Source organism: Miscanthus floridulus, chromosome 17 (assembly GCF_019320115.1).
Source record: "Miscanthus floridulus cultivar M001 chromosome 17, ASM1932011v1, whole genome shotgun sequence".
Classification (NCBI taxonomy): Eukaryota; Viridiplantae; Streptophyta; class Magnoliopsida; order Poales; family Poaceae; genus Miscanthus; species Miscanthus floridulus.
In genome coordinates, this window is record NC_089596.1 from 56,555,416 (window position 1) to 56,582,483 (window position 27,068).

The 27,068-nt window shown below is 47.6% G+C and overlaps 1 protein-coding gene, 1 long non-coding RNA gene and 1 pseudogene across 2 annotated transcripts; 2 read left to right on the plus strand and 1 right to left on the minus strand.

The window, feature by feature from the left end:
• The first annotated feature begins 4,967 nt into the window (after window positions 1-4,967).
• Window positions 4,968-7,525, plus strand: LOC136518560 (CASP-like protein 4B4). Its single transcript, XM_066512234.1, has 3 exons — window positions 4,968-5,317; window positions 5,446-5,578; window positions 7,079-7,525. The coding sequence occupies exons 1-3, from the start codon at window positions 5,070-5,072 to the stop codon at window positions 7,268-7,270; spliced, it is 573 nt and encodes a 190-aa protein (XP_066368331.1). The 5' UTR covers window positions 4,968-5,069; the 3' UTR covers window positions 7,271-7,525.
• A 1,786-nt stretch (window positions 7,526-9,311) lies between these two features.
• Window positions 9,312-11,539, plus strand: LOC136519017 (uncharacterized). The gene is made up of 3 exons (XR_010774674.1): window positions 9,312-9,739; window positions 10,485-10,658; window positions 11,044-11,539. It is a non-coding gene; the product is annotated as an uncharacterized lncRNA (long non-coding RNA).
• A 9,097-nt stretch (window positions 11,540-20,636) lies between these two features.
• On the minus strand, window positions 20,637-26,367 carry LOC136515643 (uncharacterized; annotated as a pseudogene).
• Window positions 26,368-27,068: the final 701 nt, after the last annotated feature.

A 27,068-nucleotide genomic window follows, 5' to 3' on the forward strand; every position in this document is an offset into this window, starting at 1 on the left:
TCATCATCAGAGGGGATCTCCACCACCTTGTCTACATGGGCCATCGGCTGATGTTCTGATTCTAACCCGACCACATCTCCCGGCACCTTCAGCGCTGATCGGGAGGGTGAGCTGTGCAGCCCTCCGCCTAGCGAGGCAGCGAACCCGGTCTCCCTCTCCTCTTTCGCCACAGCCAGCGAAGGAGGGGCCGCAAGGGTTACTCCGATGCAACCTCCGTCATCACCACCGGGATCACCGCCAACGCCGATGCCGCCACTACCGCCGTACTAGCAACCGACCTGGGGAGCACCACCCCTAGAAGGGAAGGGTTCACTGCCACCACCCTGCTCTCCCCGCTGCTTGGCACGGTGCGCTGCAATGTGGGCCTCCAAACCTCCTGCACGGGAGTTGGGGCGATGCTCAACCCTGTCAACGTCCGACCGCTGTAAAAAATCATAGGTCAGTCATACTCCAAAAACACTCAACAACAAGATCGAAAAGAAAAAAAAGACATATCAGGAGGTAAGCAGCACGACTCTGAAACCAAGACCCAATGTCGATGGGCCCGTAGGGCGAGAACTGCTCCTAGGCTATGACTCGCGCCCCCTCACTTCAGCCGGGGGCAGAATTGTCCCAATCGGCTCCTGCCCGGCTTGCGGGTCACCATGACCTTTGGCTCAGGACACGCTGACCACAGCAGCAAGTGGGGCATCCTCCCATTATGAGTCCCGCACTGGCATCGGTCCCGGCAATGCGCGGGTGCAAGCCCACTCCTTGGACCACCTAGCTTCCTCGGTCGTGTCCGCGGCAAGTGGGGACGAAACCAGCGACGCCACCGAAGGGCGTGGTGACCACGTTCGCTTCGCCTCCCGTTCACCAGCGACGTCCGCGCTCGCCGCACGCTTCCTAGACATGGGAACCACAGCGCGCCTCTTCGCCTCCTGCTCATTGCCAGCAGACATTACCATGAGGTCACGACTTTTTGCCGAGGTCACAACGACCTCCCGGCTTTCCTCCTCCTTAGAGAAAATCATGTCATCCTCCTCTGTGGGATCCTCCGACTCGAGCTCTGACTCGATGTCACTCTTATTTTCTTTGGCCTTCACTCACCAGGCAATCTCCTTCTCCTTCTCATACTTCCACCGAGCCACCTCGGCTTTCTTCTTCTTGGCATCCGCCGCCTCCTTCTAGGCGGCCTGCCGAGCCACGCCCTCTGACCCCTTCAGGAGGTGTGGCCAGGACATGTAAGCTTCAAGTCCCTACAAAATAGGCGACTCAAAATCAAAAAAGCAGGAAGGCAAAGGGGAGAAGAACATGAAGTAAGGAGAAGGGAGCATACCAGTTTGGACACCACCGAGGCATTGAGAGGTTTAGGCTTTTCATCGACCTTCTCTTTGGGCTTCAGCTACAGCACCCAGTCAAGGCAACTCTAGACCTCATCATCCGGCTGCTCCTCCGGCGATGCATGATCGGGGTCCGACGGTCCACCGTACCTCCACATCGGTCGCGTCCTCTCCGCCAATGGAGCAACCCGATGGCGGTAAAGGGTGTGGAACACCCGCACCCCATCAAGGCTGCATCGCATGAGCTTCTGGAGCTCCTCCTCAATGATATCCACCTTCTTCTCCCAACGGGAAGGGCCCCACGACCAACTATCCTGCCTCTCTGGCCTCCCATTGGTGAACGCTGGGAACGACGCCTCCACCGGGTTCCTGATATAAAACCACTCCCCGTGCCACCCCTGGTTGGAGTCATAGGGGATGTATGTGGGATACGAGCCCCCCGTGCTCGATTTTCTCTACAGGGCGAAGCCCCCCACCGACGCAGCCTCAGGCGGATTCCCCAACGATAAAGCACACCCAGAGAATAGCCGCTAGAAGAAGTCAGCGTGCGGCTCCGTCCTGAGGAAGGCCTCACAGACGGTGATGAAGCCGGCGATATGTAGCACCCCCATCGGATTGAGGTGCTGCAGCTCTAGACCCCACTCATTGAGAAGCCTGCGTAGGAACCAGTGCGCGGGGTATCCTAACCCACGCTCATGGAAGGCGAGAAAGGAAACCACCTCGTCGGGCCGAGGTTGTGGGAACTCCTCCTTCCCAGGAGCCCTCCAGTGTGCCACCTCTTTCAGCGGCAGAAAACCCTTCACGGCGAAGGCCTTCAGCACTGACTCCATCATAGTGGATGACCTCCAGTCCGACATCTCGCTCTAGGTTCACGAAAGGATTTGTGAGTTTTTTTCTCTCCCTTGCTCTCTCCCTTTTCTTTCCTAGGAACCACCACGGCTCTCAAAGACGCTCTCGGTAAGAAGGAAAATGAGAGGAGACGGCAGATGGGGAATAAGTAAAGGATCGGGGCGAAAACCTTCTCCATTCTCCTACTTAAGGAAAAGGACACAACAGTTGGGGAAAAGCACACCGATCGGGAAAGTTGAAACGATGGAGCAAAAAACCCTCTCCCTTTCCCATTTAATGCAGATGGGATACGATGGGACGCGCCTTGACCAATGAGACGCGCCCTGCCCGATGAAACGGCGCCTAATCAGATGGGACATGGCCTGGGTATGGCCCACCACTACCGCACACCGGGTGCAAGAACCAAAGTGCCACTGCACATAGGCAGCTCTCTGCCTCCCCAGGCGGGACATGGAAAAACCCAAACAACGGGATCTCCGCCAGGAGAGACCATTGGGCTTCCTAAGTCGATCAAATGGCTTAGAAAAACACATCGAGAGACAGGTAAGGAGCAAAGGGATGCCCCATGTAGGCCATGCCGACTCCGTCACGAACGACGAGCACGGGTCCCGGTCGGACATTTCTGATTGGAGCTCTTCAAACCACGTCACTCGAGTCACCAAGGTAACACTACCGACCCTAGCTATTTCTTTATATAATCATTCATACGCACATTCAATCCATACGCTCGTGCCCCCCGGATGATTCGGCCTTGAAACGTCCGGGGGCTCAGGAACTAAAGCATCGCACATACGGCGAAATGCATCACAACGCTCCGTGTTGTGTCATGAAGCGGCAGTTGCCTCATTCAACATGAGCAACGACCGACCAGGGTTCGAAGGCCGGCCCATGAAGGGCTTAAAGCCGCCCCACGTCAAACAGAGCCAGGGGAGAAAACACAGATGAGCCTCGTGCGGCCCTTGCCTATTCTGCCCCAAAGCAGACAGGGTCATCTCAACCTTCTCATTCGATCCTAAACCTCTCGCCAAGCCCATAGAATCTCCATTGAGGGGAGACCAGTAGGCCACTCGGGTCGGTCTCCGAAACGACGCAGGCATCTGTTGGGTTGCAGGTAAAGGAGCAGTGGAATATCACAAGAGGGCTATGCCGACCCCGTCATGAACGATGGAAAAACCCCCAGACAGTTCTGTCTGAATCGCCCGGGGGCTCGGGGGCTACACCCACGGGTGCGCTCGCACGCACCCACCGTCAAGACAAAAATCCCCCAGACGATTCTACCTGAATCGCCCGGGGGCTCGGGGGCTCCTGTCGGGTTCATAAACCCAGGGTCTCTCGCGGACCGGCTTTCCAACAAAGACTCGGCCCAACATGCAACGTTGCAAACAATGCGCAAATCATGGGCCGGCCCAAGTACCTAAACGACAGGTTAGAAGAGCGGTCCAATCACCGACCGAAAGGTCTGGCCAAGGAGGAATGGCGCCCGTTTCTCTGACTCTAGCCCACTTCTCCGACCGAAGCGCTCGCTTTGGTCTCCATCCCGCCTCTGGACGGCCTCTCCGACCGGAAGGCCTGGCAAAAGCACTACTTTCGACTCTGACCCGCGTCTTTGAGTGGGGATGCACCAAACCCCTGCCCACTGCTCTTCTCCAACTGGCGTGTTCAGAGCCGACTGGGACTAACCGATCGGGGATGCCCGCTCGGTAAGTACTAGGGAACAGACGGAGAAAGTAAGGCAGGGCGTACAAGTCAAACCGTAATACCAGGGACTGTACCCTGCGCACCTACCAGGCAGTACCTTGCGACCCTCCTGGCACAACAGAACCCAAGCAGTGTTGTAGGCGCCGACATTTTCCCCTACAGTATTGTGGGTGCCATTAACTCCCATACGGTAAGGCTCCCCCACATGCCTCTGGACATCGACAGTATTGTGGGCGCCGGCATTTACCGTACTGGGCGAACATGGTAAAACCCCTTGCATGCCTTCAGATATCAACAGTGTGGCTGGCGCCGACGTCTGCCATACCCGAAGAAGATAAAACAACCTCCCACGTGCATATGACATCCAACAGTGTTGTGGGCACCTACCATCATCTTATACCCGTCGGCGTGGGAAGCAAGACTTAGAAGCAAACGTACTCCTTTCCTCTCACTTGTAAAGACATCCCCTTCATCTATAAAAGGGGATATACTCTCTTCCAATATACAGATTCATTCAGATCGATCAAGTTCACTAGTACACAACAGCAGAACCACCATGTTCAAATCACGAGCATACGCTCGAACATTTAGCTCATAGCAGGTCTCTTGGCCCTTCCGGCCGGAGTCCGACCGGATCTCTTGTACCCCTATCTTTCTCCTTCTCGTTTGTAACCCCACTGCAAACTTCGAGCATCTGGGCTCAGGAATAAAGTTACCGATCGACTCAAACTGGACGTAGGGCACGTTGCCTGAACCAGTATAAACCCTGTGTCATTGAGTGCTAGGCCACCTCCGATCACAACGTACGATAAAACTACAAATATTTACTTGTTGGTCATTTTCTGCACCGACAATTTGTCTATTCCGTTCAGTTGTAAATTTGATGTAGCACTGTTGGTAATTTTGTTTTGAAACTCTACATTGAATTAGCCTAACGAGTCTTTGGCCCCATGTGGAAGCTTACAAGGAGTATGAGCCGGCGCACACAGCCATACAGATGGCGCCGCAGAAGATCGTCTTCCGGCCCGCCAAAAATAGCGCGGCCCTGATATATAACCCGGTGAGCGGTGACTTGCGCGACCCGCCAGGTTCAAGAGCCAACTGAATCAACCGACCCAAACCACCGACCCGAGCGAGCCCAACCATCTCCGTTTCCTTGCCCGTCCCGCGATCACCACTCCCCACACCAGCGCAGCCGCCATGGCCGACATCGAGAAGCCCGTCCCTGTGGCCGCACCACCGGTCGAGGGCGCGGGCGGCGACGCTGCGGGCGGGAGAACCGGCGCGGTGGGCGCCGTGCTGCGTCGGTGGCGCACGCAGGACCTCCTGGACCGGTCGGGGTCGGCGCTGCGCGCCGGGGCGTGGGCGCTCTCCCTTCTGGCGTTCCTCGTCATGGCCTGCAACCAGCACGGGGACTGGAGGCAGTTCGACCGCTACGAGGAGTACAGGTGAGCGCGTCTCTTCCCCCCTCTGTCTTTTGCCTTGTCTGTCCGGCCGTTGGGTCTCCCGTGCAAGCACGTGTTGTGTGCTTCTCGATTCTTCCCGTCCGACGAATGGACATCGGTTTGCTTGTCAGGTACATCGTTGCCATCGGTCTGCTGGCCTTCGTCTACACGACGCTGCAGCTCCTCCGGCACGGCGTCCGCCTCACCGGCGGCCAGGACCTGCAGCCCAAGACCGGCCTCCTCGTCGACTTCGCCGGGGATCAGGTACCTCTACCTGCACATTCACAACACCTCTGCTCTGAATTCTGCTTGCCTGCTTGGGCGATTCGTCTCCAATCCATGAGCCTTGGATTCTGCAATTAATTTGCATCAAACATTCAAACTTGTATTGCATTGCCATACCTCGTTAGTGGTTTAATCAGAATCACGGGTTTATTGCACGACATACAAAGCCAGAGATACTTGAATGCCGCGGCGAAACTTTGAGCAAGCTGTAGAAACGTGTTTCCGAAGTCCATATGCACTTTGAGCACTACTTAATTGCATACTATCTGCTATAGTACCTATGAAGCAGAGGAAACATTTCTTTTTAGAAAAAAAAAAAGAAAAATCTGGTTGGCAGATATGATCTATGAAGAAAATGTTTAAGGACTCTGGATGCACATGCATCCTAAATTCCTTGAATTTCAGATTGGCAAACTGCCGGTTCAATTTCCTTCCACTGTAGGTTTGTGTCCAGTCCAGCCTGTGTGAAACATTCATAGGAATATCAGGAACCGTCTGAACATGCCAAATTCCTATTCTAGTATTTGTTCAGTAGTGATGTGGTTGTGTTCTAAATCAGGACCATATAGCAACATATTCACTTAGATATCAGAGGAGGGTGAACTTGACACTTGAGATTTTCTGGACGAAGCACCAACACGAAAGTCTCCAGTTTGGATGAGTTTATGGGAAATTATACCTGGAGCTGAGGGACAGTGACATACATCGACAATCTAGAACCTGAGTTCTCCCTTTTTAATGATTCAGGAATGCACATATATAAAACAACATAATAATCCGGGGTCATGACTTCTTGCACGATACGGAATGTCAGGAATGCTCCAAGCTGCGGTCAAACATTTTGTTTGCAAATCCTGCATCACCAGCAGATCACGCATTGGTCATTCAGGTCTGGGTAAATTTCTGTGGTGCATAGCGCGACAACTATTTTCGGCGACAATTGCACAAAGATTTTTTTACGAGTTATCCACTGGAATTTCAACGCATTCCAGTAAATACATCACTTAATTCCGGTATTTAATTATTTAGCAAGCTTTAGTAATGAGATGAAATCTTTCACAAGTCCACACGGAACATCTAGCTCTTGACAGAATTACTGCATACACGTAGCATGATAGGAAAGGCATCAGCCATTGGACACGCCAAATTCACATTCTTTTCTTCGTTTCACAATGTTAGGCAATGGGAATGCTCTAGATCAGATGTACTGACAGCGACATATAGATGTCGGGAAACATGAACTTGATGCTCAAGGTTTTCTCTTCCTAGTGCAGACGAAAAGGACACAGAGAAATTTTGTAATCTGAACCTGCAGGCCACCACCCTATGGCTGGGAAAATGCTTTTATCAGAGGGTTGATGACGTGACGGCCACTGCATATATACAGAATACGAAAACCATGCTTATCGAGCTGTAGTTCAGCCGTTAACCTGTATCTGAACGACAATCACAGCTCGGCCGTTTCTGTCCATTCTCCAGGTGACCGCCTACCTGATGATGTCGGCGTTGTCAGCTGCGATCCCGATCACCAACCGCATGCGCGAGGGCGCTGACAATGTGTTCACCGACTCGTCGGCGGCGTCCATCAGCATGGCCTTCTTCGCCTTCGTCTGCCTGGCACTCTCCGCCCTCATCTCTGGCTTCAAGCTCGCCAAGCAGACATACATCTGAGCTGAGGCTCCGTACACGGACACTTGCATATATATAGTAGTACTTCACATGCTTATTTGTTCAGTTGTGTACAGTCTGAATTGCGTGCGTCATTTACCATTGGTTTCATTGTATATACAGGTTTGGTTCATTGTGACTGTATAGAGCTTGCCCCCAATTGGAATGTAGATGGTGTATGTATTGGTGTGTGTGCTTAGATGAATAAATTGAAGATAGCTACACTACATTGTTGGATTATTTTGTTTTCAGGAAAAATAGACTAACAAGGTGTTTATTTTTAAGGGCATCTCAGTACCAGTGAGCCGATGCATCTGCGAAAAACAACGGCCACGTAAGACGTCCGTCCGTCCAGATGCCTCGCTCGGCTCACTCTCGCATGCGCCGCTCGCCCAACAACCTTCTCCATTATCCTCTCATCCGTTTCTACAAAAAATACTCCCGCACGTGACGCTCGACTGCCAGCCCTACCAAGTGCGGCGTACATCTGCCCTCTCCCAGTCTTGGCGGCTGCACTCTCCTAGTCTCAGCGCTCGGCAGTCGGCCATGCCACGTCACGCAGCCGCTGCCGCCAGCCCGCCGCCTACAAGCGCCGCTGAGCGACTATGCTGCCCCCGGTCCGGCAAGCTTCACATGCCAACGAGCCTCCATTCTCCCAAGCAGTAAGAAGATATTGCGATGTGATGAAATCATGTTGCAAGCATATGTTTCAAGTGTTTCAAATGGATGTTGTAAAGTAGATCGATATGTTGCATATGTTGCAATGGTTGTACGTGTATGTTGCAAAGGTCTATTCCCATTGTTTCATATGTGTTAATATGTGTTTTTCGGACGTATTGCTGTGTTTATCTCGATATTGTGTACGTTTCACACATATGTTACAAGTGTTTTATCTAAATATTGCGTATGTTTGCAGTAGTTTTCAAGTGTTTTTAGGTGTTTTGCAAGTGTTTCAGAAGCATATTTCAAGCAATATTTTCCTAAACGGTAAACGGTCTTTACACAGTCGCCATTCGTTTAGCTTTTATATTGTTTACACGGTGTTTAAACAGAGTAAACGATCTAAACAGTTTTGTGCTTTTCAGGTGTTTCATCGGTCTTCTTTTTTATGTTGCAATATTGCATCTGGATGTTTCAAAAGTAGATCAGACGAATGCAGCGGATCTCCATATGGTCGGTGTGGATCAGATTTCCAACGGTGTTTCTCACCTCCAAGGCGGTTAGTGGCGGCGGGCAGACCACGCCCCTGCAGTAGTGGTTAGGCGGGGCGGGCCTCGCATAGGCGCAAGAAATGGCATGGGAATCGGACTGTAGGCACGAGCGTTCGGACGCTCTATCCGTCCGAATGTTTAGGCGCCAGCATTATCCAAATGAGTAGTTGCCTGAGTTACGTGGGTTTAATGTGCAAATAAACAAGACTATTGTTTGATGCCTTTCTGTTGCTAAATAAAAAAATATATATAGCTTGCTCTTTTGAGAACAAATCGACTCATCAGTTCCACGTCGCATAACGGGTTGACCACTGTAGAAATAGTTACACTATCCAAATTCCAAAATACTAGTGCCCAATATCTATTGCACATCTATTATACTGTCTCCGATAGGTGATCTTATATGGCACTCAAATCCAAAATAGATAGTAAAAGACGTAAAACCAGTCTTCAACAGAGTATCTATACGGAAGACCTATTTTGGGTTATCTGAGAGTCACAACCTCAATATGAGTATCCTCTCTCCTCAAAACTCATTTACAGAAATGATTCTTTTTTGGGTCCTGTTGTTGGAGACGATGTCAAATGGATATTGAACTCTTTGACTGTAACGTTACCCAAACGTTGAATGGGTCTTGTATTTTAGGTGTTGTTGTTGGAGATAGTCTTACACCTTAAAAAAAAAAAATTGATACTGCTATCTTCAGCGTCCCACGCCTCCACACACACCATATACGGTAAAAAGATGTTTCTATTATACGGCAAAAAAAAATGTTTTCGAAATAAAAACATATCTCTCTCACAGCTAAAAACACTAGAGAGGAGACGCCGTTTTGGTGAAAACTTCCCCTCACCTTCCTGCCCTCCCCATGCGATCCCTACTCCCGAGCGAGCGAGCGGCGACGATTCATAAACCCTAGCGCCGTCTCCAAGTGGCGGGCAGCGGCGACTTCCAAACCCGGGCCCGACAGCGCCGCCTCCGATTGGCGGGCGGCGGACGGTGACGGCGACCGCGGCACGGGCGGACTCAGCGGCAGGGCAGCAACGACGGGACCAGAGACGGCGGCGACTTCCAAACCCTAGCGCTGTCTCCGAGCGCCCGGCTGCCGACAGACGGCGGACGGCGACCGCGACCGCGGCACGGGCGGACACAGCACCGACGGGACAAGCACGGCAGTAGCAGGGACGCTCAGCCGCCGGTCAGGGCGTCGCGTCGGGCGGAGCCGCAGAGGGCGGCAGGGCGGCAGCACGCATCAGCGAGGCGAGTCCGTAGTCTGAGACTCTGATTCCGAGCTGAACCCCGAGTTTGTCTGAACTTCTGTATGTTCAAATTCAGACATTCAATCTCTATCTCTTGGCTTAGCTATTTCCTATGCAATTTGTTAGGAGTAGTGATTTGTGAATCGCACCATGCCTATTTCCGGGCAATCAGTAAAATATATTTCAAGCTTCTTGACTTGCAATGCACTTAAAAGTAGTGCCAAGCAGGTTGACCAATTTGCTTTCTCAGCACTATACTGCAAATGTAACCGAATTTGTTTTGTTGTCGGATATACCTGAGTAAGGGATTTCCAATCGTTGTTTGCTGACCCCTATATACACATCCTTTTTAACTGATATCCAGATCTTTGCATGCACAACACCATATCGAGCTCCCGTAGGTTGTACCAATTCAATCCACAAGGACGTTTATTTGCTATGATTCTATATCTTTTTAGAAAATTAAAATTTTTTTGTCAAATTTTTACCTATTTTCTATTTGAGGTATCTTAAAATTGTTGTCATCAGCCATATGTAATATATGTGCAAACTTAATCCTTTTGGGAGAACAATTTCATGAACCTGAGGTTTTTCTCCATTTATGTCTATGCATAATTCACTTATGCCTACATTATTTAGACAGTATGGAACGTTGAGGTTTTTTTCTCGCTTTGTCTTGTTTATGCAGACTAACAAGTCCTTGATAATATTCACTTAACATATTCTTCAATTTTTAATCTGTGCAGACCACTCTTCATAAATACAGATCTCTCTCAAGTTTTGTGCAAGCGGTAGAGTCTTACCGCATGTGATCGGAAGGTTCCGAGTTCGAGTCACGGTCTCCTCGCATTACACAGGCGAGGGTAAGACTTGCCATTGACACCCTTCCCTAGTCCCCACATGGGAGCTCTCTGCACTGGGTACGTCCTTTTTTTTTCTCAAGTTTTGCGCAGGTGCGTATTGAAACTTGACACTACTATATAAGCATCTTTCAAATTCTTGGTATATGATCAGTCATATGAAAAGCTCAACCATCAGCGATAGGCTTAGCTCTTTTAATCATGATGCCTTTTCACTTAACTGAATGTGTGTGTGTGTGACCTTCTAACTGAATGTATAAGTATGCCTCATCTTTCGGTAATCGCAGCTTCATATATGTAGGACACACCTCTGTTTTAAGTTTCTTTTATCAGAGTGCGGCATGGCTGTGCACAATCTTAATTAGGCTTTGGTAGAGTCAAAAGTTGAGTTTAAGTAATTTTATCCATTTGCCTGAGACTGCACCTTTCTCATTTCTGTTTACAGACAGTTGAATCAGCTCTGCAAATTAACCTTCCCAATAAACTCTACTGTTATTGATTGTTTCATCTGAAGGTGATAATATGGCAAATTTGACATCCCATGGTAAAAAATGGTATGGTATGAATACCAATGAAAAAAATTACATCAATGTTTTTATGCAGTTTGCAACATTCCATAGGATTGCCCTGAATTCTGACAGACTACGTGGGAAGTGAGTTGGGGTTTGGATTTGGATTCAGTACTGCTTTGGTGGATTAAGAATGATTTGCTGTTAACCAACTGTGTTAGTCAAGTTGCCTTGACACGGTCTGGAGCTAGGCAATTTTTTTGGCAGACATGTGGCTTCTCTTGGGATTTGTAGTGTTCAGGAACTTTGGACCATGGTGCTTTGGTGCAACTTAGGGGAAAAAACTTGGGATTATTCTTTTAGACTAGGGGAAAAATGAGGGATTATTCTTTTGGACTAGAATGAGGGATTAGTCTCACCTGAAATTACTTTAAATTGTTTTTGCATGCACGTATAATTTTCATAAACTTTGCTTTTTTGGATTAAATGTCACTTTAATGTTGGTATTTAATTCCACAATATTGTTATCTTATCATGTGATTCATGTTTATTAGTACAAAAGTTTAGTTGTCCTGTAGCAACGCACGGACACGAACCTATACAGTAAAACAAAAAAAACACCGTCCCTGTTTCAAAAAAATCTTATACGGCAAAAAAACACACCTAAAAAACTGATACTGCTATCGTCTATGCCCCCGCCTCCCCCCATATATGGTAACAAGACGTTTCTATTATACGGCAAAAAAAATGTTTCTGAAATAAAAACATATATAGTAAAAGAAAAAAACACCGTCCCCGTTTACAAAAAAAAATCCTATATGACAAAAAAAATTATTTATGTGACAACTCCACGTCGAAAATCATATATGGCAAAAAAAAACGTTTCTGAAACAATTATTTCACTTAGCCTAGCTTAATCCGCACGCTCCCGCGTTGCCCCGCCTGCATGGGTCCGCGTCCGAGAGTCCACGTCGCCTGAATCCATGCTCCGCCCTAGCTTATAATGGCGATCCGGTTCGTGAACCCAGCATGCTCCCGCGTCGCCCCGCCTGTTGAGCCTCACCTCCCCGCAAAAAAACACCCACACATGCGCCCTAGCTATAGCCTACGTCGGTGGCGGTGAACACCTGCAACTTGCTGGCTACTTAAAGGAGACGGGGATCCTGATCTTCCTTTAGGTGATGGTAACTATCGTTGTGGTAGAGAATGACACACTGATCCGGCTTCAGATCGAAAGATCGAACCCTGCAATCTTAGCACCATAGCTCCTCTGGTTATCAACCGAGTCACGGACCAGGTTGACCTCGCCAAGAAGGCTAATCTCTGCCCGCGCAACGAAGAACACAAGCAAGAACAAGAAAGAACACAACCAAATTGCAGATGAATGATTAAACTCACGAAGTTGGGGTCTTAAACCGATGAACGGCGAAACTGTTCTTGACAGATTAATCTAAGCAAAACCCGAACCCTAATGGAGGGGCGGCAGCTGTTTATGAAGACTCTAGGGTCATGCAAGACCCCTGGACGCGCCCCTAATGGGCCCAAACTCGATACATGGTCCAACGGACCAAAAGACGGTGTCGTAGCACCCTGGCAAATTCTGGACGCTGACTTGTTTCGACAATTCTCATTGATTCCGAACAGCTTTTGACGTGAAACCACTTGGATTGGCTTCCTTATCAAATTAGCTTTCCATCCATATGTGGATCATCGAAAACGGAGTCTGGATGCGTCTTGGGTGACCAATTTAAGGCATACTGGTCCTGGACGCCGAGGCAGACTCGAATTCTTGTTGGACTGGGCCTCCGGCTTGTGTTGGACGTCCTTGCTGGTCATCATCACCTCCACCACTTCCTCTAAGTCCTTCATGACCCTCTCCAATGTTCCTAAGCAAGATAACATCATTATGTAGTAGTCTATTCTCAAAAGTATGAAAAGTATCGCTTAAGAACGAGCTCACCTCTAAATTGAGTTGACGCTTTCGAGCCCGGGTCATTGGACCTTGCATGACGGTTGGAGGATCAGCGGGTACCTCTGAAGAAGTGATGTCCTCATCATCATCCCCCTCTTGAATTGGAGTCGTCCTCGACTCAAGCTCATCTTCTTCTCCCAAATAAGGTTTCAAATCTGCAATGTTAAAAGTGGGACTAACCCCGAACTCGGGTGGCAATTCAAGTTTGTAGGCATTATCATTTATTTTCTCAATGATCTTATAAGGACCAGCTATTCTTGACATTAATTTAGACTTACGTAGCTCAGGAAATCTATCTTTTCTTAAATGTAACCAAACCAAATCACCCGGTTCAAGTTTAATATCTTTTCTACCTTTACTACCAGCAATTCTATACTTTTCATTCATGCTTTTAATATTTGCTTTAGTTGTTTCATGCAACTTACGAATAAAATCAGCACGCTCTCTAGCATCACTATGTATTCTTTCAGTGGTAGGTAAAGGCAAAAGATCAATAGGAGCACGGGGGTTAAAACCATACACTACCTGAAAAGGACTTACCTTGGTGGTGGAATGTTCCACCCTGTTATATGCAAACTCCACATGCGGCAAACACTCTTCTCACATCTTCAAATTGCGCTTCAAAATGGCTCTCAACATGGTGGACAATGTTCGATTCACAACCTCAGTTTGCCCATCAGTTTGGGGATGACATGTTGTAGAAAACAGCAGCTTGGTCCCCAATTTATTCCACAACGTGCGTAAAAATGACTCAAGAATTTTACATCGCGATCTAAAACAATAGTAGAAGGCATACCATGCAAGCGAACGATTTCTTGAAAGAAAAGGTCAGCAATATGAACAGCATCGTCGCTCTTATGACAAGGAATAAAATGTGCCATCTTAGAAAAACGATCAACCACCACAAAAATACTATCCCTCCCCCTCTTAGTCCTTGGCAATCCCAACACAAAATCCATAGATATATCAGCCCAAGGAGTAGAAGGAACAGGAAGAGGCATATACAAACCATGTGGGTTCAACCGTGACTTAGCTTTTTGACATGTGGCACACCGAGCCACGTACCGCTCTACATCTCGCCTCATCCTTGGCCAAAAGAAGTGTGTGGACAGCACCTCCTCCGTCTTCTTGGCACCAAAATGTCCCATCAATCCGCCTCCATGTGCCTCCTGCAACAACAAAAGATGAACGGAACCAACTGGAATGCATAGGTGGTTAGCTCTAAACAAAAACCTATTGTTGATCATAAACTTATTCCATGTGCGTCCCTCTCTACAATTAAGCAACACATCCTTAAAATCAGAATCAAGCGCATATTGTTCTTTAAAGGATTGAAGACCAAAAATCCGGCAATCAAGTTGGGACAGCAATGTATATCTTCTAGACAAAGCATCAGCAATCACATTATCCTTCCCTTTCTTGTGTTTGATAATATAAGGAAAAGATTCAATAAATTCAACCTATTTAGCATGTCTACGATTCAGATTATTTTGAGAGCGAAGATACTTAAGCGACTCATGATCAGAATAAATAACAAATTCTTTAGGCCACAAATAATGATGCCACGTCTTCAAAGAACGAACAAGTGCATACAATTCTTTATCATACGTGGAATAATTAAGAACATGACCATGCAATTTTTCGCTAAAGTAAGCAACTGGTTTACCATCTTGCATCAAAATACCACCAATGCCAACTCCACTAGCATCACCTTCTAGCTCAAAAGTCTTACCAAAATTTGGAAGTTGCAGCAATGGTGCGTATGTAAGCTTGTCCTTCAAGGTGTCAAAGGACTCCTCTTGTGCCTCTCCCCAATGAAACACCACTCCTTTCTTCGTCAACTCATGCAATGGGGCAGCAATGGTGCTGAAATCTTTGACGGAGCGGCGGTAGAATCCTGCAAGACCAAGAAAACTCCTCACCTGTGTGACGGTTTGGGGAACCGGCCAGCTCTTTATGGCTTCAATCTTCATCTCGTCCACCTCAATTCCCTGTGGAGTTACAACATAGCCAAGAAAAGAAACTCGATCCGTGCAAAAGATGCACTTCTCAAGGTTACCAAATAAACGTGCATCACGTAAAGCATTAAAAACAGCATGTAAGTGATCCATATGTTCATCAAAAGACTTGTTGTACATCAATATATCATCATAGTAAACTACCACAAAATGTCCAATAAAAGCTCTTAAAACCTCATTCATTAAGCGCATGAAAGTGCTAGGTGCATTTGTCAAACCAAAAGGCATTACTAACCACTCATACAACCCGAATTTGGTTTTAAACGTAGTTTTTCATTCATCTCCAAGTTTCATTCTAATTTGGTGGTAGCCACTTCGCAAGTCAATCTTAGTGAAAATTATAGAACCACACAACTCATCTAACATGTCGTCTAGCCTAGGAATAGGATGACGATACCGAATGGTAATATTATTGATGGCTCTACAATCAACACACATACGCCAAGTTCCATCTTTCTTAGGAACCAAAAGTACAGGAACAACACAAGGACTAAGGCTTTCACGTACATACCCACGGTCCAAAAGATCTTGGACTTGCCGCTGAATTTCCTTAGTCTCCTCAGGATTGGTTCGATAGGCAGCTCGGTTGGGCAAGGTTGCTCCCGGAATCAAATCGATTTGATGCTCTATCCCTCTCATAGGTGGCAGTCCTGGGGTATCTCAGCTGAAAAAATGTCCTCATACTCCTGCAAAAGGTTAGTGACAGCAGGAGGTACCGAGCTAACAATATCATCAAGCGAAAACATAGCTCGTTTGCATACCAAAGCATAGCAAGTATCATCATCAGAAATTTCAGCAAAGTCACATTTTGTTGCAAGCATAACACCACCCTTCAATTTAATCCCCTCAGCCTTAGAAATAGATGTAGACTTATCCTTTTTAGGTGGGAAAATAGAATTAGCAACTTGCTGATTTTTAGATTGAACATCATTGAAACTAGCAGCGCGTTCTCTATCAGCTTGTACAATTTGAGCAGGGGTCAAAGGTACCAAAGTAATTTTCTTTCCTTTATGCACAAAAGTGTATTTATTACTTCTACCATGGTGTGTAGCATCATTATCATGTTCCCAAGGACGACCCAATAAGAGTGAACAAGCTTGCATAGGTACCACATCACCATCAACAGAATCAGCATAAGAACCAATAGAAAATGAAACTCTGCAAGTTTGTGTTACCTTTGCTTTACTAGAATCATTTAGCCACTGAATATGGTATGGACATGGGTGTGGGCGTGTGGTCAAGCCAAGCTTCTTGACCAAATCAGAACTCACCAAATTGTTGCAGCTACCTCTATCAATAATGACACGTGCTCGACGGTCGCTGATGACGAAGAAAATCTAGAACAAGTTATGGCGTTGTAGCTTCTCAGGTTGCTGGACTTGTGAGCTGAGCACCCGCTGTACAATGATGCTCCTATAGGACGCCATGGCCTCGTCACCAAGGACTTCACCGTCCTCCTCATCTGCATCTTGGTCTTCATCCTCAATGTCAGAGGTGCTGATGTAACCATCTTCTGTAGCAGTATATGCCCGCTGACTTGGGCAGTCCTTCTGCACATGGCCAATGCCATGGCAGCTATGGCACTGAATACCCGAAGTGCGTCCCGTCGATGCAACGGATGAGGAACTCTTGGTAGGCACCTACAAAGAATTTTTACCTGAATCTAAAGGTCGTGCGGGAGGTGCCTTAGGTGTAGCAAAAACTCCAGAGGCTGGTGGTCGCTTGCTCGCTGGTGGAGGCGTCCGAAAAGTGGTTGGCTTGGTCAGCCCCGAAGATGGTGCCGAGCGTGGCGTGTATGTGCTGGTGCTGACCTTGCTCTTGCCCTACTGTTCACGCCCCTGCAATTCCTTTTCTGCAAGCATAGCAAGCTGAAACAACTGGTTGACAGTGTTAAATTCTTTATAATCAACAATGTCCTGAATCTCATGCCTCAAACCCGAATAAAAACGACAAATGACATCTTCGTTTCCCTCCACAACACTACAGCGCATCAATCCCTTTTGGAGCTCACCATAGTAATCCTGTACAGATTTATCTCCTTGTTCTAAACGCATCAATTTCTTACGTAAGTCTCTATGATAAGGAGGAACAAAACGATCACGCATAGGTACCTTAAGTTCTTCCCACGTACCAGGTAAAGCATCCTGTGCAGCTAGCCCATTCCACCAAATAATGGCAAAATCCTTAAACTCACTAGTAGCTTGTCTAACTCTATGCTGCTCAGGTACAAGGTGGGCACTAAACTTTTGTTCTACCGTCATCTCCCAATCAAGATATCCCTCAGCAGTATAATGACCCGAAAAAGATGGTATTGTGAACTTAATTTTAGCATAAGGATCATCGGGCACACGGTGATTATTACCTTGACGGTGGTGGTGGTGGACACCACCCATACCTGTCGTGTTGCGGCGAAGACGTTGTCGTAATCTCTCTTGTCGGACAGCTGCTCGACCTATGTTTCCGTTGGCATCATACACCGTGTGTTGACCATCGGTGTTGCTGCCGGAGACGTCGTTGTTGCCCGCCACAAAGGTTTCCAACTCAGTAACCTTGTCGGTTAGTGTGGAAATTCGCTTGTCCAATCTCTCCATGCTATTGCCAATGTTGAGCTCAATGAGTGCGTCAGTGACAGCCTTCCTGACGGCCTCATTCATCTTTTTTTGGGCATCCTCTACAACAGCTTGTAGTTGCTCTTGACTGACACACTCGTTGAAACCCTTAGGATTGTTATCTCCAGTCTGTTTACCTCCTGCCATTGAAAACACAAAAACAGGAACAAACATGTGAAAGTTATCCCTACCAAATGACTACGTGGTCGCAGTGGTGTCACTTTTCACAGCAAGTGGAAGCGTCTTATCAAGCTCTTACAAAGTTCTTACCAACACAAGTAGTGGGCGGTACAACTAGTGGCTGGTTCGTGATACCTGTGAGGCAGTGGTACCAAAATTACAAGGCCCTTTGTTTGTATTGATCTGAAGAGTTTGTGGAGCTTGGAAGGCAAACAAAGAATAATATGTATATCTGACACACAAGTCAGTAACAGAAAGTAATGCTGAATTATAGTCCAAAGTACTTGTTCTCGTTGCTGGTCTAAAGTGTTGCAAGTACCAGGTGTGTGACAAAATTATGGTGGATAGCAAGGTGATAGGTGTGAGAAAAACAAGTATGGTGGATGGAGACAGCAACACAAACAAGGAACCAGACAACACACGCTAACATAGCTCACTTTGGTCTTCTCTATGTTCTTCTCTAAATATTGTTCCTCTTTTGCCCCTCTCTTTTTTTCTATTTTTTTGGCTGTCATTGTTTTATTGGGAAATTTTGACTTTTTTATTTTATTTTTTTGATATTTTTTCTTTACTTAGGAGCACAAAAGAAGTAACCACAGAAAATATGAGCTCAAATAAGTGAAAGACGTGGCCTGTGAAATTTTCAAAAAACTGGATCAAAATCGACAAAAACCTTGTGACCATGAAACGAGGATCTTGTGACCACTTTTTGACCAATCTAAAAATTTCAAACCCCGATAGTGCGGGGATGGACGGATCCAAAAAAATTTTCTGATCGTTTGCATATATGGAACGTCGAAAACGGAGTTCGTATGCGAAAACTAGACCAGTTTTAAGAATTGGCTCCGAATTAGAGGACAAAACGAGAACAATGTGTGCAAAATTGGTCACAACAGCCAAGATTTGATGGAAATGATGGGGAAAAACACACGAACTGGACTCTAACATGACCTAACCAGCAACAAGACCTCGACCAGGACACAAACTCAACACGATGGACTGTGAAACTAAAATATGCAAATGCTATGGCGCGGAAGGTTCTAGGACAGGAAAAATAAGTATGGCACTGGACTATGGGACGAATGCGAAACACTCAAAACTAGGGGATAAAAGTAAACCTGACGGTATACCTTAGCTCTGATTACCACTTAGTGGAGACGGGGATCCCGATCTTCCGTCAGGTGATGGTAACTATCGTTGTGGCGGAGAATGACACACCGATCCGGCTTCAGATCAAAATATCGAACCCTGCAATCTTAGCACCACAGCTCCTCTGGTTATCAACCGAGTCACGGACCAGGTTGACCTCGCCAAGAAGGCTAATCCCTGCCTGCGCAACGAAGAACACAAGCAAGAACAAGAAAGAATGCAACCAAATTGCAGATGAATGATTAAACTCACGAAGTTGGGGTTTCAAACTGATGAACGGCGAAACTGTTCTTGACAGATTAATCTAAGCAAAACCCGAACCCTAATGGAGGGGCGGTGGCCGTTTATGAAGACTCTAGGGTCGTGCAAGACCCCTGGACGCGCCCCTAATGGGCCCAAACTCGATACATGGTCCAACAGACCAAAAGACGGTGTCGCAGCACCCTGGCAGATTCTGGACGCTGACTTGTTTCGATGATTCCCGTTGATTTCGAATAGCTTTTGACGTGAAACCACTTGGATTGGCTTCCTTATCAAATTAGCTTTCCATCCATATGTGGATCATCGAAAACAGAGTCCGGATGCGTCCTGGGTGACCAGTCTAAGGCAGACTGGTCCTAGAGGCCGAGGCAGACTCGAATTCTTGTTGGACTGGGCCTCCGGCTTGTGTTGGACGTCCTTGCTAGTCATCATCACCTCCACCACTTCCTCTAAGTCCTTCATGACCCTCTCCAATGTTCCTAAGCAAGATAACATCATTAGGTAGTAGTCTATTCTCAAAAGTATGAAAAGTATCGCTTAAGAACGAGCTCACCTCTAAATTGAGTTGTCGCTTTCGAGCCCGGGTCATTGGACCTTGCATGACGGTTGGAGGATCAGCGGGTACCTCTGAAGAAGTGATGTCCTCATCACTACTTCCGTGTGTAGTCCCGATGTACGCGGGAGCACGCGCCTCGCCATGGCCACAGGCGACGTGATGCTGTAGTACGTGCTAACGGCGGTCGCATCGCACGCCACGTCTATGACGTGCTCGCCTTGTGCTCCGCTTCGCCCCCCGCACGCCCTAACTCCATCCTATGCCATCGGTGATGGGCACTCGTCCGTTCGTGCGCATGTGCCCACGCGTCTGTGACTCTGCACCCCGCTCGCCTCGTGCGCGTGCCACTGCGCGTCTGCAACCCGCTCTCCCTCGTACAAGAGCAGGAACGAAGGAACGACGTGTCGTGGCTCGTGGGATGAACGAACAGACCTCCTGCCCACACGTAACAGACGACTCCGTTGCATGGTGATTCACCTGATGTCCGCACGTAACAACTTGGCCTATTAGTCTACCATGTCCATGTAGAAGAAGGAAAACCGGGATGAATTTAGAAATAGTTTTGGGTTCCAATGCAAAAGTGTTTATTAGATTTTATTAATTTTTGAAAATGTATAATAATAAAACACAAAAATGATAATTAAAAAATGAACTATAAACCAAATCTACACGATATATGTCATAAAGATCATGAAATATGCTTTTATGTAATCAAATGTGTATATTTCTTAGGATTAAGTCCACTTTTAGCCCCTCAACTACTGGGTTCGTCTAATTTTGACCCTCAACTACAAAACCGTCTAATGCTAGTACCCCAACTGTCAAAACCGTTCACTTTTAGCACTTGGGCGCGGGTGAGGCTGTTTTGTCCAACGTAGAGCGGTTTTGTCCATCTCAGTGACATGTGGGGCCCACACGTCATCGACTCAACCCTTCTCTCTCCATCCTCATGGCCACTCCTCCGACGCCTTCTCTCTCCGCGCACAGCGGGGCGGGCGTTGCTCCCTCCGACGCGGCAGCGCTGGCCTCTACCTCTCGTGGGCGCGGGCGGTGGTGAGATGCCACAGCGGCGGGGACGACCCAAGCAGAGGTCCAGCAGCTTCTTCCTAGCCTCCACCACCTCGTTGAACAGGTCATCAATGAGCGCTAGCACGTCCTCACACGCTGCCTGGAGCGCGCCCGCGCGTAGTCCCACCTCCACCGTGGCTGCCGCCACATCGCTGCCGCGCTCAACGGCGTCCTTGGCCTCCTCCACCGCCGCCCGCGCGTGCTGGAACTCGTGCATCATCACCCCGAGCTGCCGTCGGGCATGAGCACGGGCGCAGCCACGGACCTACCGGCATCATCACCCCGGTGCCGCCGTCGGGCGTGGTGTAAGGTCGAGATGGTGGACTAGAGGAGGGTGAATAGTCCTTTCTAAAATTAATCGCGTCAGCTAACCGAAACAAGTGCGGAATTAAAACTATCGGTCTAGCCAAGACTACACCCATTTATTTATGTTCTCTAGCACTTTCCAAAGATACTAATTAAGCAACAAAGGTGCCGGGCTAGCTAGAGCTCACCTAACCAATTCTAGAAGCAAGGTCATACAAACCTATGCCACTAGTACTTCAAGCAACAAGGGAGCTCCTACACAAGCTAGTAAGCAAAAGCACAAAGCCACCTAAGCTCACTAGCAATGCTCAATAACAAGGCAACCAATGCCAAATTAGAGAGTGCATTGAGGTAAGATGACCCTAAGTGCGGCACTTGAAGCACTTAACATGCCTTAGCCTCTCTTCTTCTTTCTTCAACTTGAGCTTTTCTTCATTGGGGCAACCATTTGTAAGATGTCCCACTTCATGGCACTTGAAGCACATGAAATGAGAGAGCTTCTCTTATTCTTGCTTCTTCATCTCTCTTTTATATCTTCTTTTTCCCTATCTTTTACCCTTGATCTTTCTCTTGTTGAAGCCAATGCCACTTATGTCATTGCGGCTTTCTTGATGATTGACTTTGCTAGTCTTGAAGTCGACGCCACTCTTATCACCAAAGTTTCTTTGAGTCTTCAACATATGCTCAAAGGTGACTTGAGAGTTGTAGCACCTCTCTAACTTGTTGCTCAATTTCTTCATTGTTCATTGAGCTCATTGTTCTCCTTCAAAAGGTTAGTCTCACAAGATATAGAAGTAGAACAAGCATCTAATTGTGAAGAGCATCGCATATCTAATAAATCATCATAAGAGGTGGATATATGCTTCTTGTCTACATCACAAGGGTTAGCAATATTTTGTAATTTATCATTTGATCCATGTGATGAGCTCTCATTATTTTTAAGTTTCTTTGTAAATACTTTATTGAGAGAAGCATGTTATTCTAATAATTCTTCATGAGATGCAAGTAGTGTCTCATGATTTAATTTTAGCTCATCATGTGAAGATTTAAAAGCATCAAGTAATTTCTTATATTCTTCACAAGAGTTTTTTAGAAATGAGTTTTTATTTTCTAATTTCATTGTTTTAGCTTTCTCATTTTATAAAGATACGGTCATGCTAGCAAGTCTACTAACAAGCTCATCATATGAATCAACATGATCAACCACATTATTATTTGATACCTTGGTGTCACCTTGTGACATGAAACAATGTGGTGTAGTAGGAGAGCTTGTAGTAGCATCATCATCATGGCTTGAGCATGAACCAACATCATCAAGATCACCACCAAGTGTGCTTGAGGTAGAATCTTCATGTGCAACATTTGTGGCATCATCATCAACCTTGTCAAGTGAACTTGTAGTGAATCGATCATCATCATCATCACTTGACCAAGAGGTGGAGCAATCTTTCACAATCACCAAATTGTGATCATGCTCAACACACTCATGCACCTCCTTCTTGGGCTCATCCTCCTTGAATTTGCCATCATCCCATGTGGAGGAATCACCGAAGGTGCGCTTGATGGACTCACATATCTCACGAGCGGTTCTCGTGTAGTTTACTTGTTTCATCAAATCAAAACTCAAAGCATCCATTAGAAAACAACAAGCATGTGCATCAAGTTTATAGAGAACTCTTTAAGCTTTGATGAGATTTCTATGATCCAAGACATGAGTGAGACCACTAGTGACAATCCACCAAAACTTAGGTCCCTTTGCACGAAAATGATCAAGCATGTGATTTTTCCAAAGTGCAAAGTTTGTGTCATAAAAAATGTGTGTTTTACAAACATCTAGCCCACTAGACGTCATCCTCTCGGGTCAGTGAAGACCACAAATGAGAGACCTAGCTCTGATACCACTTGTGAGGTCGAGATGGCGGACTAGAGGGGGGGTGAATAGTCATTTCTAAAATTAATCGCGTCGGCTAACCGAAACAAGTGCGGAATTAAAACTATCGGTCTAGCCAAGACTACACCCCTTTATTTATGTTCTCTAGCACCTTCCAAAGATACTAATTAAGCAACAAAGGTGACGGGCTAGCTAAAGATCATCTAACTAATTCTAGAAGCAAGGTGACACAAACCTATGCCACTAGTACTTCAAGCAACAAGGGAGCTCCTACACAAGCTAGTAACCAAAAGCACAAAGCCACCTAAGCTCACTAGCAATGCTCAATAACAAGGCAACCAATGCCAAATTAGACAGCGTAATTACTTAGCTACACAAACTAAGTAATATGACTAATAAGGTTACACAAACCAAATTAGTCAAGCAAGGGGGCTACTTCTATGCTACACAAGAAAGAAGGTAACTAGTAAGCTACACAAGCTAACTAATTACAAGAGCAACTACACAAGAACAATGTATATGAAATATAAATACAAGCTTGTGAAAGAGGATTGCAAACTAATGGGAAGAACAAGGTTGACACGGTGATTTTTCTCCCGAGGTTCACGTGCTTGCCAACATGCTAGTCCCTGTTGTGTCGATCGTTCACTTGGTAGTTTGGCGGCTAATTGGCATCACCCGCCAAGTCCACACGTCGGGCACCGCAAGAACCTACCCCGAAAGTGATGGTAGCTCAATGACACGCTTTACTAGAGTTGCTCTTCGCGGCTCCCACGGGGCAAGCACAATGCCCCTCACAAAGCTCTTCTCCAGAGCACCGCATAAGCTTCTTGCGGGTTTCGACGGAGACCACCACCAAGCCATCTAGGAGGTGGCAACCTCCAAGAGTAACAAGCACCATCGGCTTGCAACTCGATCATCTAGTGCCACTCGATGCAACCTCATGATGCAATTGCACTAGAATCGCTCTCTCACACATTTGGATGATCACTATCAAGCATATGTGAGATGGAGGGCTCCCAAGCACTTTCAAGCATGGACACAAAGTCCCCCGAAGTGCTCAGCACCAGCCATGGCCGAGACCCCCTTCTATTTATAGCCCCACAGGCTAAACTAGCCGTTATCCCTTCACTAGGCGTTTTTGGGGTTGACCGGACGTGCCGGTCATATCGATCGGACGCTGGATCTCAGCGTTCGGTCAGCGCATGCTCGCCATGTGTCGCCTCCTTTCAACCTCAGTCGCTTGATCTCAACGGTCAAGTGATGACCGGACGCAACTCCTCAAAGTGATCGGACGTAGAACCTCAGCGTCCAGTCGTTTCCAGTAAGGTTCCAGTCGCGACCAGACGCGTCCGGTCAATCACGATCGGACGCAACATCAGCGTCCGGTCCTTCTCCAACTTTTCTTCGTCGTCTACGTCATCGTATGTCAGCCTGACCGGACGCATCCTGCCAGCGTCCGGTCACTTTTAGCGCCAGCGTCCGGTCGAAGATCGATGCCTGTGCGCGCTCTGCTGCCACTGACCAGACACAGGACCCCAGCGTCCGGTCACTGCGTGACCAGTGTCCGGTGCACTCTGTGAGACCTTGTCTTTTCTGTTAGGGTGTCGGTGGAGTTTCGAACCCTTCTCACTTCGTTCCATCGCCGAGTTGATCCACATCAACTCCAACTTCATCTCCTTTATAAATGTGCCAACACCACCAAGTGTACACCACTATGTGTATGTGTGTTAGCATTTTCACAATCATTTTTCAAAGGATTAGCCACTCAACTTGCCACGCCACTCAATCCTAGCGACGATGCAAAGTTAGATCACTCGAGTGGCACTAGATGACCGATATGCAAACAAGTTTGCCCCTCTTGATAGTACGACCATCTATCCTAAACCCGGTCACAAACTTCTCTACACACCTATGACCGATGAAATGAAATGCTCTAGGTTATACCTTTGCCTTGCACATTCCATTCCATCTCCTCCAATGTCGATGTAGCACATGCACCAACACGATCAACAATGATATGATCCATTTCATATCATCACATGATCATATTGGTTCATCGATCTTGACTTCACTTGCTTTTCACCGTTGCCTTCGTCATCGGCGCCAAGTCTTGCTCAAGCTTCACCGCCACGCGGTCCATCGCTCCAAAGCCTCTGACCTGTCCTTCACGCTTACAACCGGTCCATCAAGCCAAGTCTTGTCTTGATCTTCTTCACCTTGATCACATGACTCAATGTCATGTCTCATGTGCAATAAGCTCCTTCATCATCACATGTGTGAGCTTTGCAACATCTCCAAACCATTTTCACCTTCACAGCATATGTTGCTCACACACATGTACTTGTGGACTAATCACCTGTGTATCTCACATAAACACAATTAGTCCACCTAGGGTTGTCACTCAATTACCAAAACCACACAAGGACCTTTCACGCAGCCACGGACCTGCAGGCCTCCGCCGAGGCGCGCTACTGCATGTGGGACAGCGTTGACGCGAACAGCGCGCCGAAGTAGGCGGTGCAGTCCCCGGCGCCCGCGTTCGGGGCAGGCCAGTAGTGGAGCACGCCCCACGAGAGGAGCATGAGCAGGAAGGAGGTAAGCATCCGGGTGGCGCACAGCACACTGCGGAAGCCGTTGAAGCCACCCAGCTTAGCGTCGGCGGGGACGCCCTCGCTGAGGCGCAGCGCCAGCGCCTCCGTGTGCGTCTCCACCAGCGCGTGGTTCTCCTCCTTGAGCGCCATGGCCTCGCGCCTGCACACGCTGATCACATGTGACACAGGCCATTCCAGTCGTTGGATGCTATTATTGCTTTAACTTGAGCGTCGTTGCTCGGGACTCGGGAGGAGGAAAAGAAGAAGAATATCACTACTTACTTGCCTCGAGAGGTGGGGGCTCAAGGGTGCCTACATGAGTAGCGAGATGAGCTGGGCGACGCTGCCAGCGTAGCCCTCGACGGCGGTGGTGCCGAGCCATAGCGCGCGGCATGCGTCATAGAGCCACGATGCCTCGTCCATGTACTCGTCCAGCCAGGTTGCCCCCCCCCCGGGAGGTGGAGCGACACGACAAGGCGGGCCATGCCCGCGTGCGCGGCGTGGAGAAGCGCCAGCGTGGCCCGGAGCAACGCCCACGAGGGAGCCGCGCGAGGGAGCAGCGTCCGCCCTGCTGCGCGCGGAGAGAGGAGGCGTCGGGGGAGTGGCCGTGAGAATTGAGAGGGAGGGGTTGAGTCGATGACGCATGGGCCCCACATGTCACTGAGATGGACAAAACCGCTCTACATTGGACAAAATAGTCTCACCCGCGCCCAGGTGCTAAAAGTGAACAGTTTTGACAGTTGGGATACTAGCATTAGACGGTTTTGTAGTTAAGGGTCAAAATTAGACGAACTCAATAGTTGAGGGACCAAAAGTGGACTTAGTTCGTCTAAACCATAAGACATGTGCATTGTCGTAGACATGGATAAAAAATGTTAATATGTTTGTCTAAACCATAAAATACGTGGATCGTTGTACAAATGGATATAAATCCGTTGCCCCGTGCAACGCATGGGCATATATCTAGTTGCGAAAAAAACTAATAGTGTGGACTGCATTTATATATATTGTGGTACTAACATTGTTTCTTTCCCTGTGAGGCTCTTATACATTCAAAAAGACCATCGGCTGACTCAAAAAACAAGTTACTGAGATGGGAGGTTCTACGACATTGAATTGAACATTTCTTTTTTTTTAAAAAAAAAGTGAGCATGTTCTGTACTCCTACCAACAAGGAAGTCGTAATCCATCCCAACCGAGTCTTGGGCGCTGTCACGGAACTGACCAATTTATAAGAGCACAAGTACAAAAACAATCGCCGAAACAATCAAATTCTCGCACTTGAGCCCATATAAACTCGGTAGTCAACTGAAACCTCGAAGGATTTCAAACCAACTTGCATACAACCAAGATCACA